The 18,006-nt window shown below is 35.3% G+C and overlaps 1 protein-coding gene across 8 annotated transcripts in view; it reads left to right on the forward strand.

Annotated features, from left to right (window-relative positions):
* NIPBL (NIPBL cohesin loading factor) overlaps window positions 1-18,006 on the forward strand; it is a 212,276-nt gene that overhangs the window by 78,726 nt on the left and 115,544 nt on the right. For all 8 annotated transcript variants that reach the window (XM_085002054.1, XM_021076590.2, XM_085002053.1 and 5 more), the window contains 2 exons: window positions 15,236-15,378; window positions 17,305-17,470. In XM_085002054.1, coding sequence (XP_084858180.1) covers window positions 15,315-15,378; window positions 17,305-17,470 — 230 coding nt within the window. In that variant the 5' untranslated portion in view covers window positions 15,236-15,314. The remainder of the gene's footprint in view (window positions 1-15,235; window positions 15,379-17,304; window positions 17,471-18,006) is intronic.

An 18,006-nucleotide genomic window follows, 5' to 3' on the forward strand; every position in this document is an offset into this window, starting at 1 on the left:
ACAACATAATCACCTTCAAAGGGCCCCTCCTCCAAATCCCATCTCATTAGGGATTAGGGTTCAGCATATGAATGGGGGGGTGGGGGGGCACATTTCACTTTGTAGCACATTGTTTAGCAGTAATAGGTCTGATAAAGAGAAGGCCTTAATTAATCTTCATCTGAGACAGTGATGTTTTGTACCCAATTTAAAAATGCCCTTAATTTAAAAAAATACTGTTTATTATGGAAAATTTTAAATACATTCAAGGTAAAGAGAAGAATATAATGAATACCCAGTATCCATCACCCACCTTCAATAATAAACATGTTGTCATTTTAATTTTATCTATATTTACACTCGTTCTCTACTGCTAGGTTGCTATTACTTTTGCAGTATTTTGGAGTTTGGTAATATTTTTACATATTGAAAAAGAAATCTTGGATATACTCACATAACTAATATCCCTTCATGATATAGAAAATTTTCATGACATCAGAAAGTTTCTACTTGCTGCTTTGTAGTTAAACCCCACCACTACCACCATAAAAGAACATATGAATAAATTAGACCTCATCAAAATTTCAAAGATATTAAGAGAATGAAGAGGCAAGCCAAAGACAAGGATAGGAGTTCCTGTAGTGGCTCAGCAGTAACAAACCTAATATCCAAGAGGACACTGGTTCGACCCCTGGCCTCACTCAGTGGGTTAAGGATCCTGCGTGGCTTTGGCTGTGGTGTAGGCTAGCAGCTACAGCCCCAATTCAACCCCTAGCCTGGGAACTTACATATGCAGCAGGTACAGCCCTAAAAAAAAAGGTAAAATATTTGCAAATAGTATCTAACAAAGAACTTTTAAAATAAATATATAAATCATGTTCTCAGAGGTCAGTAGTAAGATTGCCAATCTCTACTCTAGACCTGTACTTACTGCACATCAAAGATGTTGAATATGTAGTTGGATATGTGCGTGTAATGTACAGGGGAGAAATCAAAGTAGGAGATATAAACTTTAGAGTCATCAGAATACAGGTGCTGTTTTAAAATCATAAGATCAATAGCAGAGGTATAGGACAAGAGAATGGGAAGGAATCAGAATAGGATTCAGTGGCCTGCGCCATGTTGAGGAAAAACCAGAAGACTACGTTATGGAAAACAAAGAATTGTTGGGCGTTTCCTGGAGGCCTCGTGAGTTAAGGATCCAGCATTGTCACTATTATTACTCTGGTCACTGCTCTGGTGTAGGTTTGATTCCTGGCACTGGAACTTCCTCCTGCTGTGGGCATAGCCAAAAAACCCCAGATAATTCTGTTTGAACATAAGAGAGTGATCAACTCTGTTGAATGCTAGGTCGATTCAGATGTGATCTGAGGTTTTTCCATTGCACCTAACAATGTAGTCGCACGCCATTACTAACCATGGCAAAAATTCTGGTGGAATGATGACAATAAAAACACATATAGTGTGGTTTCAAGAAAAAGTAAGAGAAGAATTGGAGACGAATATAGATAACAGGGCATTTTGCCTTGAAAGGAAGCAGAAAATTAAGCAATTATTTGAGGGGATATAGGAGTCAAGGTGTTTTTGTGTTTTTTTTTTCCTCTTTGAGGGAGTAGGAGTTATCAATATTTAGATGTTTATATGCTGATTGGAATGATCCAATGAGAGGAAAAATTAATGATGCAAAAGAGAAGGGAGTTGCTGGAAATGACATCTTTGAATGGGTTAGGGCAGAAGAGCAATCATTAATGCACATTATACGTGAGCAATCATGATTTTTTTTTAACATACTTCTATGTATACACTTTCTTAATTGCTCTTTTAAGTACTTTAATGATCTTAAGCTGTCAAGTTGGAAGAATTCTCTAAAGTACCTAAAACATATTTCCTTTGTCCTGCTGAGTTGTCTTAAATAACACATTGTTCCTAGGAACTATATCACATAATGAAGATCAGAATAGCCAGACAGAGGACCTGGATAGGCATTTCCTCAAAGAAGACATATAATTGGCCAAAAGGCATGTGAAAAGATGTTTAACATCACTGATCATCAGGAAAATACAGATCAAAACCACATTGAGATACTGCTTTACACCTGTCAAAATGGCTATTATCAAAAAGTCAACAAATGAGGGAATTCTCATGCACTGTTGTTGGGCATATAAATTGGTATAGTCACTATGGAAAACAGTATGGAGTTTCCTCAAAAAATTAAAAATAGAAGTACCATACAATCTAGTAATTCCACTTCAATAGCCAAGGTATGGAAGCAACCTAAGTGCCCATCAATAGATGAGTAGATAAAGAAGATGTATTATATATATTCTCTCTCTCTCTCTCTCTCTTTTTTTTTTTTTGGACAAGCCTGCAGCTCTCATACATTTTGTTTATTTATTTATTACTTTCAGCTGTGCCTGCAGCATGTGGAAATTCCTTGACCAGGGATCACACCTGCACCATAGCAGCAACCTAAGCCACTGCATTAAGAATGCTGGATCCTTAACCCACTGCACCACAAGAAAACTCCTCATATATTTCTTTTTATTTTTTGGTAGCCCATTTTATTGATTATTTTTAATTGAAGTAGGTTGGTATACATATTGTATGTTAGAGGTGTACAGCATAGTGATTCATAATTTTTAAAGGTTGTGCTCCATTTATAGTTATTATAAAATATTGACTATACTCCCTGTGTTTATATCCTCATAGCTAATTTAATTTATACATAATAGTTTGCACCTCTTAATCTGTTGCCCCTATCTTGCCCTCTCTCCTCCCTTTCCCCACTGCTAACCACTAGTTTGTTTTCTATATCCATGAGTCTCTTTCTTTTTTATTATATTCATTAGTTTGTTTTAGTTTTCAGATTCCACATATAAATTATACAATACAATATTTGAAAAGGTATATTCCAGGCAGAAGCATATTGTCCCTACTTTAGCTGTATTGAGTATCAATTTAAGAAAATTTTAAAAATAATGTAAATTTCTTTTGAGCACACACTTAATGTAGACTGGGTCAGATATAGTACATTCTGAAACAACTTTAACAGATAGGCAAGTTTAATCAGGCTTTATAAATACCCAAAACACTTTGCTTTTCTGTATTAGTTTAGGATTTTTCCTCTTACTTCTATAATTAGAAAGAAAGAGTTGTTCAATAAAATAGTGCAGAGAAGCTGCTTTTCAAGTTCCACAGATTTGATGTTTCTGTGCTTAAAATTAAACATGGTATTTCTTTTTAATTTTTATTCTTTTTAAATAAGTCATATTTAGAAATTACTGATTTCGTATGTTCCAAAATGAGAGATGTCATACGAACAACTTTGAATTTATGGGAACCATTCAAAATTGATTACATCCTCTGGGATATGTTGCATATTCCAGCCAAGTAAACAGTCTTAAATATTTGATGGTATTGGTGTGATAATGATGACAGTGGAAGTGAAGGTGGTATTGGTGATGTCATTGCCTAACCACTTTCTTGGCTGATAGGATCTCTCAGTGACATATATTTTTTTCTTCCGTTTTACATCTGTGCTTGTGGCATATGAAAGTTCCTAGGTCAGGGGTCAAATTGGAGCTGCAGTTGCAGGCCTACGCCACAGCTACAGCAATGCCGGATCCTTAACTCACTGAGCAGGGCCAAGATTGAATCCACATCCTCACAGAGACAAAATTGGGTCCTTAACCTACTGAGCCACAATGGGAGCTCCTTGTCCTTTTTTTTTTCCCCCCTTTGGCTTTATTTTTTTTTCTTTTGTTTCTTTTTTTAAAATTGAAGTATAGTTGATTTTTACAATGTTGTATTAGTTTCAGGTATACAGTAAAGTGATTCATTTATGCATGTATGTATGTATTCTTTTTCAGATTTCTTTTTCCCCTATAAGTTATATAGGATGTTATACTGGATATTATACTATATGTCTGTGTAACACATATGTATGTAATATATATGTATGTGTATACATAAGATATCAGCCATAAAAAAGAATGAATTCTTTCCCGTTGTGGCACAGCAGGTTGAGAACCCAACTAGTATCTATAAGGATACCAGTTCGATCCCTGGCCATGCTCAATGGGTTAAAGATCTAGCATTGCTGCAAACTTTGCCATAGGTCAAGGATGTGGCTCAAGTCTGATATTGCTGTGGCTGTTGTGTAGGCTGGCACACACAATTCGACCCCTAGTCTGGAAACCTCCATATGCAGCAGGTGTGGCCGCTAAAAAAGTAAAAGAATGAATTGTCATTTGTGATGTGGATGGACCTAGAGGGTATTATGCTTAGTGAAATAAGTCAGAGAAAGATAAATACTGTATGATTTCGCTTGTGTGTAGAATCTAAAACACACACACACACACACACACACACACACACACGAACAAACAAACCAAAAAAAAAAAGAAAAAAAAAGAGGAAACAGAGCCAAGCATGCAGAAAACAAACAAGTAGTTGGAAGAGGGGAGAGAGGTAGAGGGATGGGTGAAATAAGTGAAGAAGATTAAAGAAATGCAAACTTACTGTTACCAAATAGGTGAATCACAGGTGTGAAATGTACAGTGTGGGGAACAGGGTCAATAATTATGTAATATCTTTGCATGACAGATGGTAACTAGACTTAGGATGATCATTGTGAAACATATAGAAATATCAAATTATTATGTTGTGCACCAAGACCTAACATAGTGCTTTGGTTAAACAAACTCCTAGAAAAAGAGATGAGATTTTTGGTTATCAGAGGCTGGGGATAGGGGGTGGGGAATTGGATGACTGCAGTCAAAAGGTACAGACTTCCAGTTACAAGTTAAGTAAGTAAGTACTAAGGATATAATGTGCAACATGATAAGTATCATTAACATGTTGTATGTTATATGTGAAAGTTAAGAGAGTGGATCTGAAGAGTTTTCATTACAAGGAAATTTTTTTCTTTTCTTTTGTATCAATATGAGAATGATGGGATGATCACTAAACATTGTGGCAATGCAACAACAACAACAACAAAACAAAGTAGCCAGAGTTTTTTGAAGATTCTTAGGGCAGTGAAATTCCAAAGAGCTTACAGGACCAAGATGGCTGATGAGACTATTACATACTCTTGGAGTTCCCGTCATGGTGCAGTGGTTAACGAATCTGACTAGGAACCATGAGGTTGCGAGTTCAATCCCTGGCCTTGCTCAGTGGGTTAAGGATCTGGCGTTGCAGTGAGCTGTGGTGTAGGTCGCAGACGCGGCTCGGATCCCACGTTGCTGTGGCTCTGGCTTAGGCCAGTGGCTACAGCTCTGATTCGACCCCTAGCCTGGGAACCTCTATATGCCACAGAAGCGGCCCTAGAAAAGGCAAAAAGACAAAAAAAAAAAAAAAAAAAAGGGCTATTACATACTCTTCTCATTTAATATTAATGTAGAAGTCAATGTATTCAGACTTTTATTTGCATCCAAAAATTTTTCTTGTATATATTTAAACAAAAAGAATTAAAAACTTCAGAATCTGTTGCTTTCTAATGGTGTTGAATAATGAATTCAGAAATATCTGGCCAATCTTCAATGGCCTAGTTAAAAAAACAAACAAACAAACAGAAATTGAAATGTTTTACAGTAATTGAAAGTATGCCCTCTTGTGGTTTGTTCAGTAATTTCACATAAAAGCATTTTCTCTCATATTTTATGTTAAATTAATTGTGTATCATTGTGTGTTTGAGGCCTACATCTAAATGTTACAGTTCTTTAGGACCTCAGCCTTATTTAGAAAGACATAAAGTGACCATTGTTTGATTTTGTATTTCTCATATCATTGCATAGAAAATAGTCTTGTGATATAAGAATCAGTCTTAAAGTTTATTAGGAATTTGAGGTAAGCTTTCTTTTGCAGTGGAAAAGAAGGTGAGCAGTAAGTTTTTTGTGTGTGGGGAGGTGTACTAGGAATCCAAAGAGCTAATTATACATCATGTAACCACTCTGCAACATCTGTAAGTCAATTTAGCTGTCGTAATCATGTGGGACCTTTGAAAGTAATACAGACTTTCCAATAAAAATATATGTGAAAAATGGGAGTTCCCATTGTTGCTCAGAGGTAACAAACCTGACTAGTATCCATGAGGATGTGGGTTCTAACCCTGGCCTCGCTCAGTGAATTAAGGATATGCAGCACCTGGGTCCAAAAAAAAAGTGAAATAAATTGGTAAGAACAAGGAATAAGACTGTTTGGAGAGATAAAATTTTACTAATTGTTTTATGTCTCAGTGAACTTATACATATTCTATAAACTGCTTTTGAGACATCATAAATTTCAACCAGATTTATTTCTTAGTGACTTCTTTTTCTCTTTATAATAGTACTCAATAATGTAGCTGTGTTCTCCTATTACATATTAGAGATGTTAAGATATTATTGGAATGCACATTATTGGTATCCAGCATGGTTGATGAAGAGAGTTCAAGATTTCAAAAGCAAAATGCGTTCAAAGAGAGCTTTAGAGAACTTTCTTTTATTTTGCGTTTTTCTTATTTAATGGAAATAATTTAGAACTAGAGAGAAGCAGAAGTGTTTTAAAGTAGTGAGAATTTTCACAGTACAGCTGATTGGGAACTGTTTGTTTTTGAGCTAGGCTTTGAAGATCTTTTAGAGGTATCTTTAATGTGAAAAGGAGGCAGCAAAAAGGAATCTGGAGATAGCTTGATAAAGTAGAAGGACTCTGCTAGAGAGGTGCCACTCCAGGGAGTTACTGTTAGCTATTTAAAATAGTAAATAGTACAACATAGATTCATTTGTTTACTTACCTAGTTACTTAGGATGTATATTCCACCTATTTCCCAAAAGAATTTGAGACAGCTTATTCTGGTAAATATTGTATAATCTGAGACCATAAAAATATATTTGTTTTAATCTCCCTCCTCACCCAAAAAAGAAGAAGGAAAGGAAGGAGGGAGGAATTAACATTACCAAAGAAGAAAAATGCTACTTACCTAATAGATATTCTACACATACAAAATGTTGGTTTATTCAAAATAATACTATAATCATGTAAGACAACATAGTGTAAAGAATACTGAACTAGAAATCCAAACATTTGTAATCTCGACTAGGTCAATTACAAGTTGTGAGATTCTGAACATTTATCTTCTCTGAGGAACATTTCCTTTACCTTTTATTGGCTCGTCTCTCTGTCATAGTAATGTAGATGTTTTTCAGTTTTATGTGCTTCAGATATGCATGAGAATGTAAGATTTGGTTAGAAACATCTTAAGTTCAAAAACCCAGCTCTGCTGTGTGCTGTCTGTGTAGCCATAGGCAAAATATTTAGGCCTTTGTTTTTATTTTCGCATTTGTAAAAAATTCTTAATATAAGTTTCACAGGTAATTGTTTAAATATCCTGGAGAAATCTATGCACATATAGTAGCACCTATTAGAAGACTCATTTGATGTTTTTCATTTTAATATATACTTTATATCATTCTTTTTTGATTTGTAAATAATAGTCTCATGGTTTTTTAAATCCAAGCAATATAGATATAAATACTACAAAAATAAGAATTCCCCCAAATTCTAGAATACGTCCCACTCTCTAACCATTGTTAATGGTTTAAGAATATATTTTTATAAGAAATTTTTTTCATGCCTAAATTATTATCGTTTGTATAAAAATGTGCTTTAAGCAAAAATGGGCTTGAACTGTATACATTGACATTATTTTCAGTTAGCAATATATCATGTATATCTCTTCATTAATTTTAATAATCTTTGCCATTGTGGGGGGTTTTTGTTTTGCTTTTTGTTTGTTTTTTGGTGTTGCAGGTGCAAGTTCCTGGACCAGGGATTGAACCTAAGCCACATCAGTGACCTGAGCCACTGCAGTGACAATGCAGAATCCTTAACCCACTGCACCACAAGAGAACTCCCAATTGTTTTTTAAATAATTTTTGCTGCACATCATGAAGGGATTAAAATATAGTCACAGTAAAATTGGTTCCAGTTTCTTTTTTCTTCCAGTTTTATTGAGATATATCATTATGTGTGTTTTGTTGAGATTTATTACTGTAAGTTTAAAGCAAACAGCATGATGGTTTGATTTAGATATATTGTGAAATGACCTCCATAGTAGGTTCAGCTCACATCTGTCTTCTTGTATAGATACAATAAAAAGAAAACAATAAAAAAAAAATTTTTTTCCTCTTTGTGATGAGAACTCTCGGGATTTTTTTTTTTTCTTCTTATGGCATGACCCATAGCATGTGGAAGTTGCCGAGGTAGGGGTCGAATCAGAGCTGCAGCTGCTGGCCTGTGCCACAGCCATGGCAACGCTGGATCCTAGGTACATGTGCAACCTATGCCACAGCTTGCAGCAATGCCGGATCCTTAACCCACTGAGTGAGGCCAGGGATCAATCCGGCATCCTCACAGATAGTAGTCTAGTTCCTAACCTGCTGAGTCACAACTGGAACTACAAGATTTGCTCTCTTAACAACTTTTCTATATATTGCACTGCAGTGTTAGCTATAGTCATTATGTTCTACATTACATCTTACTTACAACTGGAAGTTTGAACTTTTGACCACCTTCCTCCAGTCCTACCACTCCCCCACAACCACCCCCCCACATCCGGTAACCATAACTTTGATGTCTTTTTCTATGAATTGTGTTTTGTGTTTGTGTGTGTGTATGTATTTAGACTCCACATATAAGTGAGATCAGAAGTATTTGTCTTTTCTGTCTGATTTATTTCGTTTAGCACAATGCCTTCAAGATCCATCTATGTTGTTGCAAATGCTTGAGGTTTTAACTCAGTGATTTTTTTTTTCCCTTTCCTCCTCCTAGAAGATATACTTCCTTTACAACATTCCGATGGCCAAACTCAAATATTGAAGGGTAGAGACTATTTCCATCTTGTTAACCATTGCGCCTAGCTAGTGTAGTGTCTGACACAGTAACACAAATATTTTGGATGCATCCATCATGAGGGGCTAAATTAGAAACATAGTATGTTCTTTTGGGTACCATTTATAACTCAAGAGTACCTATATGAGGTTGGATGAACTATTCATCTAACCTAGTACGACATTTTAAAACTATTTTAACTATCAGGTAAAAGGAAAATGCTTTAGTTATGTCCAAAAATAAGATGTGTGGAGAACAATACAAAGTAGAATTTAAAGGAATTTCAGTTATTATTTAAGGCAGGCTGAATGGTTGTTACGGTAAAATTACCAAATTGATATCCTGCACTTAGCCTACATTTTTCTCATTGATATGCTCAGAAATGGAGAAACTAAGAGGTTTGTGCTTGACAAGATTTATTTATTAAAATGTTATTACTATATTACCAGGTTTGAGAAGTTATGAGCTTAACATAAAAAGTCTGAGGCTGTTAACTTATTCATTATACTCTTTTATTAAAAGCTGATTTTCTTCTAAATGAGTTTTGCTTACAGCCCTATACACCAGACCAGGAATAAAGAGTGCTCGAAGTACTATAGAAATGTGAAACAAGTACAAAGTAGATGTGGTTATAAATTGTAAGTTCTGATTTATAAAGCTGGTCGCTTTATTTTTTATTTAAAATGGTATAGTTTACTGAATAGTTTTCATTTAAATTTGATATTTTACTCAAGCTATAAAATAATATTGGAAAAAGAATGAGACATCTGCATTTATGAAAGATTCCTGAGGTAATGTGACAAGTTTCCTCATTAAACTGGAATATCAGTTCCTCAATTTTACAAAAGAATTGAATGAGAATACATTTAAAGTGTTTATTACCATTTTTTATTGTGTAGTAGGTACTCAGTAATTGTTAGTTTTTTCTACCAGTTTTTCACTGCAGAGGGGTGAAATTGTTGAGACAAGATTATACCTTTTTTTTTTTTTTTTTTTTTTGTCTGTAGGCTACAAAGTGGCTTTCCAGGAAAGTTTATCTACCACCAGATTATGAGATTACCTTTTATTTTTTAACTTTTACCCAATACCTTTTTATTTGCATTTCAGTCATTTACATGAAGAAATCATAAATTTTGAAATGAAATTAAATGAGTGAAGAACTAGGGTCTTTAAAAAACCTTAGCAAGTGTTTAGAAGTTTCCTTTAGACTCATAATGGGCTGAAATGGGAATTTAACATAATATCTTTTGCTGATTAACCATTATTTTAATTAACCCTCAAGCCATTCTGTAATTATGTTACTCATGATTTAATTTTTAGTGTTCAATTTAGTTCTTAGTATTACAACAGTTAGATTTGTTCTACTTTTTATTGCCATTATTTATTTCAACGACCTTATCATTTAAAGTAATTGTAGATGAGCATGCCTAGGGCTGTTATACATATTTGTAATTCTGGGTTAAAATATATACTGGAATTTCAAATAATAATTTATAATAGGCATTTCAGAAGTAGGGATTACTTGTATTGAAAAGGCGCCTTTCCTCCCCTTTTCCTCTGAAGTGTTTTTCCAGTCAGCAATCACACTTCACTTTCTGAATCATTTACTGTGTGTGAAGTAGTATGTCAGGTAATTTGCGGGCCTTATCTTATTTCATTCTCGGCACCACTACTTTCTTTACTCTTTACTTTTTTTTTATTCCTTACTTTACTTTGGGCTCCTTTCTTTACTCTTCCATTCCTTTAAATCAGCAGCTTTCAAACTGCTTTCATTTGGTGACCCACATTTAGACATGTTATCTAGACTCATAAAATAATGTGCAATGTAGCCTTATATTTCTTTTCCCTCCATCCCTCTCAATACTGATCTTAACCCTCTAAATTTAGTTTACAATCCACTAATCAGTCACCATTCACAGATTATAAATAAAGCACTGCCTTAAGTGACAGTTCTAAAGCACTTGTTATAACCTTTCCCGTTTGGTTATCATTTCATTCTGGACACATTCTTCCCCAGAGTTAATGACTTTCCCTTTCAGTTGCAGCACTTTCATCAAAGACAGTGTACTTTCACAGAGCCAGGGGAACCAAACATTACCCAACCCAGAGTTAGAAATGCTGTATCTAATTAATTAATTAAGAGTGGGTATATTCACCTTTAGAGTTCTATGAATGTTGTTTCTTGATTGACTCTGGTCACCTTGTAGCATAAGGCAGCAGCATTTCTATAGATTACTCATATTCATCAAAATCTATGACCTTAGCTAAAATAAGACCATTTCTACAAGTCTTCTGTTCTTCAGAGTCTTCCATAAAATTGTCATAGTTAAGCAGTAAATGTATTTGTCAGTAATCATCTGCTTAATCCATAGTTGAAGCACCAAACAAGAATTGTTGCTTCGCCTTCCTCCCTTCTTACTCCCAGTTTTGAGTCAAAATCAGAGTGACATAATACCTTTTTATGTCAACTAAGAAAAATATTATGGTTTGATTTATTAATCTTTGAATTCATATATGGTAACTAATTATGTAAATCGTTTTTAGGCTAGATTTGAGTTTATTTTATGTGTTACTCACCTGAGATTTAAGAAAATAGAATAAAGTCAAACAGCCCACAGTAGAATCCCCTAGCATGTTGTTCTTTATGGGTTCCTAACCTCTGAATTAAATAACTAAACACAGTCACTTGTTACTTAATCTGCTTGAATACGTCATTTTATATGTACAACAGTGAATCATATATGAATAACAGGAGATTTTGTGCTGTCCTATACACAATTTGCATTCAAGAATTTTTTTCCTCATTGATTACTAAGCATAAATTGGAACTTTATTATTAACCTAAATTTAGAAAAACTTCATTCACCTTTTATTTTATAATGATTTTTATTTTGTCTATTATAGCTGGATTACAGTGTTCTAACAATTGTCTACTGTACAGCGAGGTGACCCAGTCACACATACATGTATATACATTCTTTTTTCTCACATTATCATGCTCCATTGTAAGTGACTAGATATAGTTTCCAGTGCTATACAGCAGGATCTCATTGCTTATCCATTCCAAAGGCAATAGTTTGCATCTGTTAAACCCAAATTCCCAGTCCCTCCCACTTCCTCCTCCTCACCCTCCCCCTTGGCAACCACAAGTCTGTTCTCCATGTCCATGATTTTCTTTTCTGTGGAAAAGTTCATTTGTGCCATATATTAGATTCCAGATATAGGTGATATCATATGGTATTTGTCTTTCTCTTTGACTTAACTTCACTTAGTATGAGAGTCTCTAGTTCCGTCCGTGTTACTGCAAATGGCATTATTTTGTTGTTTTTTTTATGGCTGAGTAGTATTCCATTGTGTATATATACACCACATCTTTTTTTTTTTTTTTTTTTTTTTGTCTTTTTGCTATTTCTTGGGCCGCTCCTGCGGCATATGGAGGTTCCCAGGCTAGGGGTCCAATTGGAGCTGTAGCCACCGGCCTACACCAGAGCCACAGCAACTCGGGATCCGAGCCTTGTCTGCAACCTACACCACAGCTCACGGCAACGCTGGATCATTAACCCACTGAGCAAGGGCAGGGACCAAACCCGCAACCTCATGGTTCCTAGTCGGATTCGTTAACCACTGCGCCACAACGGGAACTCCATATACCACATCTTCTTAATCCAATCACTGTCGAGGGGACATTTAGGTTGTTTCCATGTCTTGGCTATTGTGAATAGTGCTGCTGTGAACATGTGGGTGCATGTGTCTTTTTCAGGGAAAGTTTTGTCCGGGTATGTGCCCAAGAGTGGGATTGCTGAGTCATATGGTAGTTTTTCTAAGGTACCTCCATAGTGGTTGTACCAATTCACCTTCCCACCAACAGTGCAGGAAAGGTCCCCTTTTCTCCACACCTTCTCCAGCATTTGTTATTTGTGGACTTATTAATGATGGCCATTCTGACTGGTGTGAGGTGATAACCTCAGAGTAGTTTTTTTTTTGGGGGGGGGTGTTTTGTTTGTCTTTTTTCCTTTTCTAGGGCCTTTCCCTGCGGCATATAGAGGTTCCCAGGCTAGGGGTCAAATCAGAGATGTAGACGCCGGCCTATGCCAGAGCCATGGTAACTCAGGATCCGAACCGCCTCTTTGACCTACACCACAGCTCACAGCAACGCTGGATCCTTAACCCACTGAGCAAGGCCAGGGATCAAACCCTCAACCTTATGGTTCCTAGTCAGATTCATTAACCACTGCGCCACGACGGAAACTCCCTCATAGTAGTTTTGATTTGCATTTCTCTAATAATCAGTGATGTTGAGCATTTTTCATGTGCTTGTTGACAATCTGTATATCTTCTTTGGAGAAATGTCTATTGAGGTCTTTTGCCCATTTTAGAAAAATTTCATTCCGTTTTGGTGACCTCTATCAATTTTTAAATTCTAACCAATTTTTTAAGTGCTTGATGCAACTGCTGAATATACAGTGAATCTTTAAACTTCTTTAGTGATTGATTATTAAATAATCAAATTAATTACTTCAAGTGTAAAGTCAATAGCAAAAGGAAAAATACAGGATAGCCAGTAGTAATCATATCTTTCCAGTACTATTTCCTGTGCCATTTCCCTACAGTGGGCTTCTACTAATAAGTATTATGTCAGTCATTCATCAAAGGAACACTATTTTTTTCCTTGGCCAGCTATTAGAAAAGAATTTACATATGAAGGTCATTAAAGGAAAAAGGGAAAAAGAAATGATTACTGAAAAGACAGGATAGGAAGTTCCTGTTGTGGCTTAGTGGATTAAGAACCTGATGCTCTTTCTCTAAGGTATGATCACTGGCCTTGCTCAGTGGGTTGAGGATCCTGCATTGCCACAAGCTGTGGCATAGGGCTGTAGCTGCAGCTCCAGTTTCACCCCTAGTCTGGGAACTTCCATATGCTGCAGGTGAGGCCATTAAAAAAAAAGAGGGTAGTTGGGAGTTCAAGCTCTAGCACAGTGGGTTAATGATCTGGCTCATTTCTGTGGCTCTCCAGTTCGATCCATGGCCCGGCGCTGTGGGTTAAGGATCCAGCATTGCCATAGCTGTGGCATACGTTGCAGATGTGGCTCAGATAACATCCCTGGCTGGGAATTTCCATATACAGCAGGTGCAGCCAAAAAACAAAAAACAAAAACAAACAAAAAAAACACATGACAGTTATCTCTATCAGGTGCTAGATAGACTGCTAGCCTTCCTGATTGTGGTTCGATGGATGCTTGCTTTATAAGTATTAAACCATACATATATGTTTTGTCAGTATGTCTCATATTTATAATAAAAGTGAAGAAAAAGAAAATTCTTTTTTTAATTACTCAAATGAATTTATCACCTCTGTAGTTGTATAATGATCGTAACAATCTGATTTCACAGGATTTCCATCCCACAGCCCAAGCACATCCCCCCACCCTCCAAATTGTCTCCTCCGGAGACCATAAGTTTTTCAATGTCTGTGAGTCAGCATCTGTTCTGCAAAGAAGTTCAGTCTGTCCTTTTTTCAGATTCCACATGTTGGTGAAAGCATGTTGGTGTCTCATTGTATGGCTGACTTCACTTAGCATGATAGTTTCTAGGTCCATCCATGTTGCAAAAAATGCTGGTATTTCATTGTGGAAAAGAAAATTGTTAACTATCTATATATGTCTTCTTGTTTAGAGGAAAAACTTTGCAAAGTTGCATTAAGATGTATGAGTAAGGGAAGTTAGTAGTGTCAGGTCATTACACTGCTTTGACGTTTATAATTTAGAAAACCTGGAGGTTCTCTTAAAAATTCCTGACTAGCATATATAACTCAAAAAAAAAAAAGAAACATTTAAAACTCTTTAGAAATTACAATTCAGTTTTCTGTTTCAGCCCTATGTCTTAGATAATTGATACAGAGCAGATTTCTCTTTGCTGTTTAGATTATAAAGCTATTTAATAAAGACACTTTTGTTAATGTGCACATTACTTACTAAAAAGGCAAGTTGAAGCTAAATTCTGATGCTTTTTATGATGTGGAAAAGAACATAGTGCTTGTCAAAACTGAGTATCCCTATGTAGTAATATAGCCTACAAGGTACACAGACTCTTGAGCCAGCTTGCTTGGGTTCTAAATTCTGGTCCACAGCTTACTTTAAACTTCCTGTAAATTAATTTTCTCATCAATAAAATGCAGAAAATAATAGTACCTACCTTACTTGGTTGTTGTGAGGACTAAATGAGTTATTGTATGCAAAGAACTTTGCAATGTGTAACATATGGTAAATAGTTTATGCATAATGGCTATTGCTATGTAGGTTGAACAAACAAAAGTAGAAAAATTTTAAGCATTTCACCAATACTTTTTGATATATTTCTATAAATAATTTTCTGGTTTTTGTTGCAGTGTTTGGGAAATGGGAAGTAATGACAGCTGGCACCTGAACTAAGTACTTTCATAGACAACACCATTCCAGAATTTCAGGATGAATGGGGATATGCCCCATGTCCCCATCACTACTCTTGCGGGGATTGCTAGTCTCACAGACCGTAAGTTTAGTTAATTTATCTAATTTACATTCTACTCTGTGACATTGATTTTTAAAGTGAGAGAGTAGTTGTTTCATAAATAACAAAATATTTTAGATTTTGAATGACAAACATTTTCTTTGATTTATTGGCATAAATGTGAAAGTAACAAAATTAAGTTTAGTCAGCTAGTAATAGATAAGACCACAATTTCTGTTTCATCCAAAGGACCCATTAAGAAGTAGTCCTGTATGTTTGTTTAAAGATCTTACATGATAAATGGATAAATGCAAAACTAAGGATCAAAGAAGGTGAAACAAAGCATTAAGAAAAATTAAAGTGAAGAACCATGGGTTTGCATATAGGAACTGTCACAGATCTTTTAAAAAGCGTTTATGGAAACAGTAACTGAAACTGCCCTTCAAAGAAGAATTTTATAGCCCAACTTCATCTGATTTCTTAGTGATGTTTATTTTGGATGTCATGTTTAGTAATCTTTTGGAGTTTGTCATAGATGGCAGGCCTATTTTACTCTCACAGTTAAGTTTAAAGAACATTGTTATTCTCTTGAGATTTACTTAGTGTAGCACAATATTTGAGGGACTCATTCCTTTGGTAAGCAACTCTAATTCTTAGTCCCTGGGTAATAGTGCAGAAAGCTACTCACAGTGTTAGTCCCTGTGCTATCTGAATATATAAAGAGAAAAAAGAGATGTAGAAAGGAAAGGAAGACGGTGAGGACTCTTCTAAGTATAGCAAGCATTATATAAGATACAAGGCTTTATTAAAGAAACTATGAGAAAATAACCTCAAGAAATGTTTTTATTCATGTTCCCCCAAATACGTTTTTCTGTTGTTATTTTCCAGCTGGTTTAAGTGGGGAGAAAATAGATAATAGCATACAGCTTTGTGGTTAGGAAACTAGCAGGGTTAGTTTATAAAATCTGAAATAACAAAAGTAAAGTAGCTGGTAAGCTTGTAAGAAAGCTTTTAAAACAGACATTGGCTTTTGCTTATCACTTTGTTACAGGTAAGGCATAAATTCGTATAGTATGTAGGAGTGCAGAGTCAGATATACCACCAAGAATTCCTTTTTTTTGGTCTTCCCATTGTCTCAGCTGTACCTCATTTAAAAATTTTGTCTGCCCAAACCCTACTTATTAAAGTAATAATTTGTTTCCTGTGTTTTATTAGTAAAAACCTATTATTATCCATTATGGCTGAGCAACATGATGGTTATTCTGTATACATAATAATTAAGCCAAAAACAAAGACATTTTAGTTAACTTTCTTAACTTTTAGTTTAGACAAATGGACAGATTTCATTTATGTGAAGAGACATCAAATAGCTGAATTTTAAACTACTGTAAAACATTTACATTTGTTTGCTGTTAGAATAGAATGGAGAGAGACTATAACTTAAAGCAAAATTCCCTAAGATGTTTTTCTGCCTTTAGAATCCTATAGATGTTATTCTCCTGCTAAAGTTAGCTGTTTATTTTTGTATTTACTTAAGTTTTTATAAAGCACATTACTTATCTATCTGGTAAAGAGTCAGATATCGTTACTTGGTTAATTTATGTCAGAGTATATTGATTCTGATAAGGTTATAAACACAAGTAATTAATATATTTTCAATTCTTATTAACTTTTAGCTCTACCTTTGGCTATTCATTTACTAAATTAATAAATATTTAAGACACGAGGAGTCAGCACAAATAAAATGGAACTGAAATTTATTCTTAGAGAATAGTATAGGCTATTTTGATCTAAATGACATTTTGGGAGTTTTGCAGAGTTGAGGTTTGTTGGAGAGGCAGAATGTCTTTTAATAATTTGTCACATTGATATAAATATCAACTTATTTTTAATCCTAAGTATATTTCAGTACTAAAGAGATTTCTTGCTGTCACTCAATTTCTAATAATCTGATTTTATTCCACATAGTCCTGAACCAGCTGCCTCTTCCATCCCCTTTACCTGCTACAACTACAAAGAGCCTTCTCTTTAATGCACGAATAGCAGAAGAGGTGAACTGCCTTTTGGCCTGTAGGGATGATAATTTGGTTTCACAGCTTGTCCATAGCCTCAACCAAGTATCAACAGATCACATGTAAGTACAACCTAAAATAAAATGAAAAGTTTTGGTCTTACTAAAAGAATCAGTATTCCTGGCTTATTCAGAGAAATTTAAATATATAGTTTAAGGTAATCAATATCCAAATGAGAATATTGCCTTACTGTGATGAGGTATCAATGAGATACATATAAGCCATAGTTTTTTTTTGGGGGGGGGTTGGTTTTGGTTTATTTGTTTGTTTGCCTTTTCTAGAGCTACACCTGCGACATATGGAGGTTCCCAGGCTAGGGGTCTAATCAGAACTGTAGCTGCCAGCCTATGCCAGAGCCACGGCAGCACAAGATCTGAGCTACGTCTGCGACCTACACCACAGCTCACGGCTATGCCAGATCCTTCACCCACTGAGCAAGGCCAGAGATAGAACCCGCAACTTCATGGTTCCTAGTCAGATTCATTAACCACTGAGCTATGACAGGAACTCCAGCCGTAGTTATTTTGAGACAGTAGTTCTGACCCATGTAGTTCTGTGAAGATCTGTTAAATTCTTGTAATAATCTTGAGATTCATCA

The sequence above is a fragment of the Sus scrofa genome, chromosome 16, assembly GCF_054392235.1.
Source record: "Sus scrofa isolate SSC_HxYL_T2T_F1_AM1 chromosome 16, Sscrofa_HxYL_maternal_Yorkshire_Landrace_v2.0, whole genome shotgun sequence".
NCBI classification, from domain to species: domain Eukaryota; kingdom Metazoa; phylum Chordata; class Mammalia; order Artiodactyla; family Suidae; genus Sus; species Sus scrofa.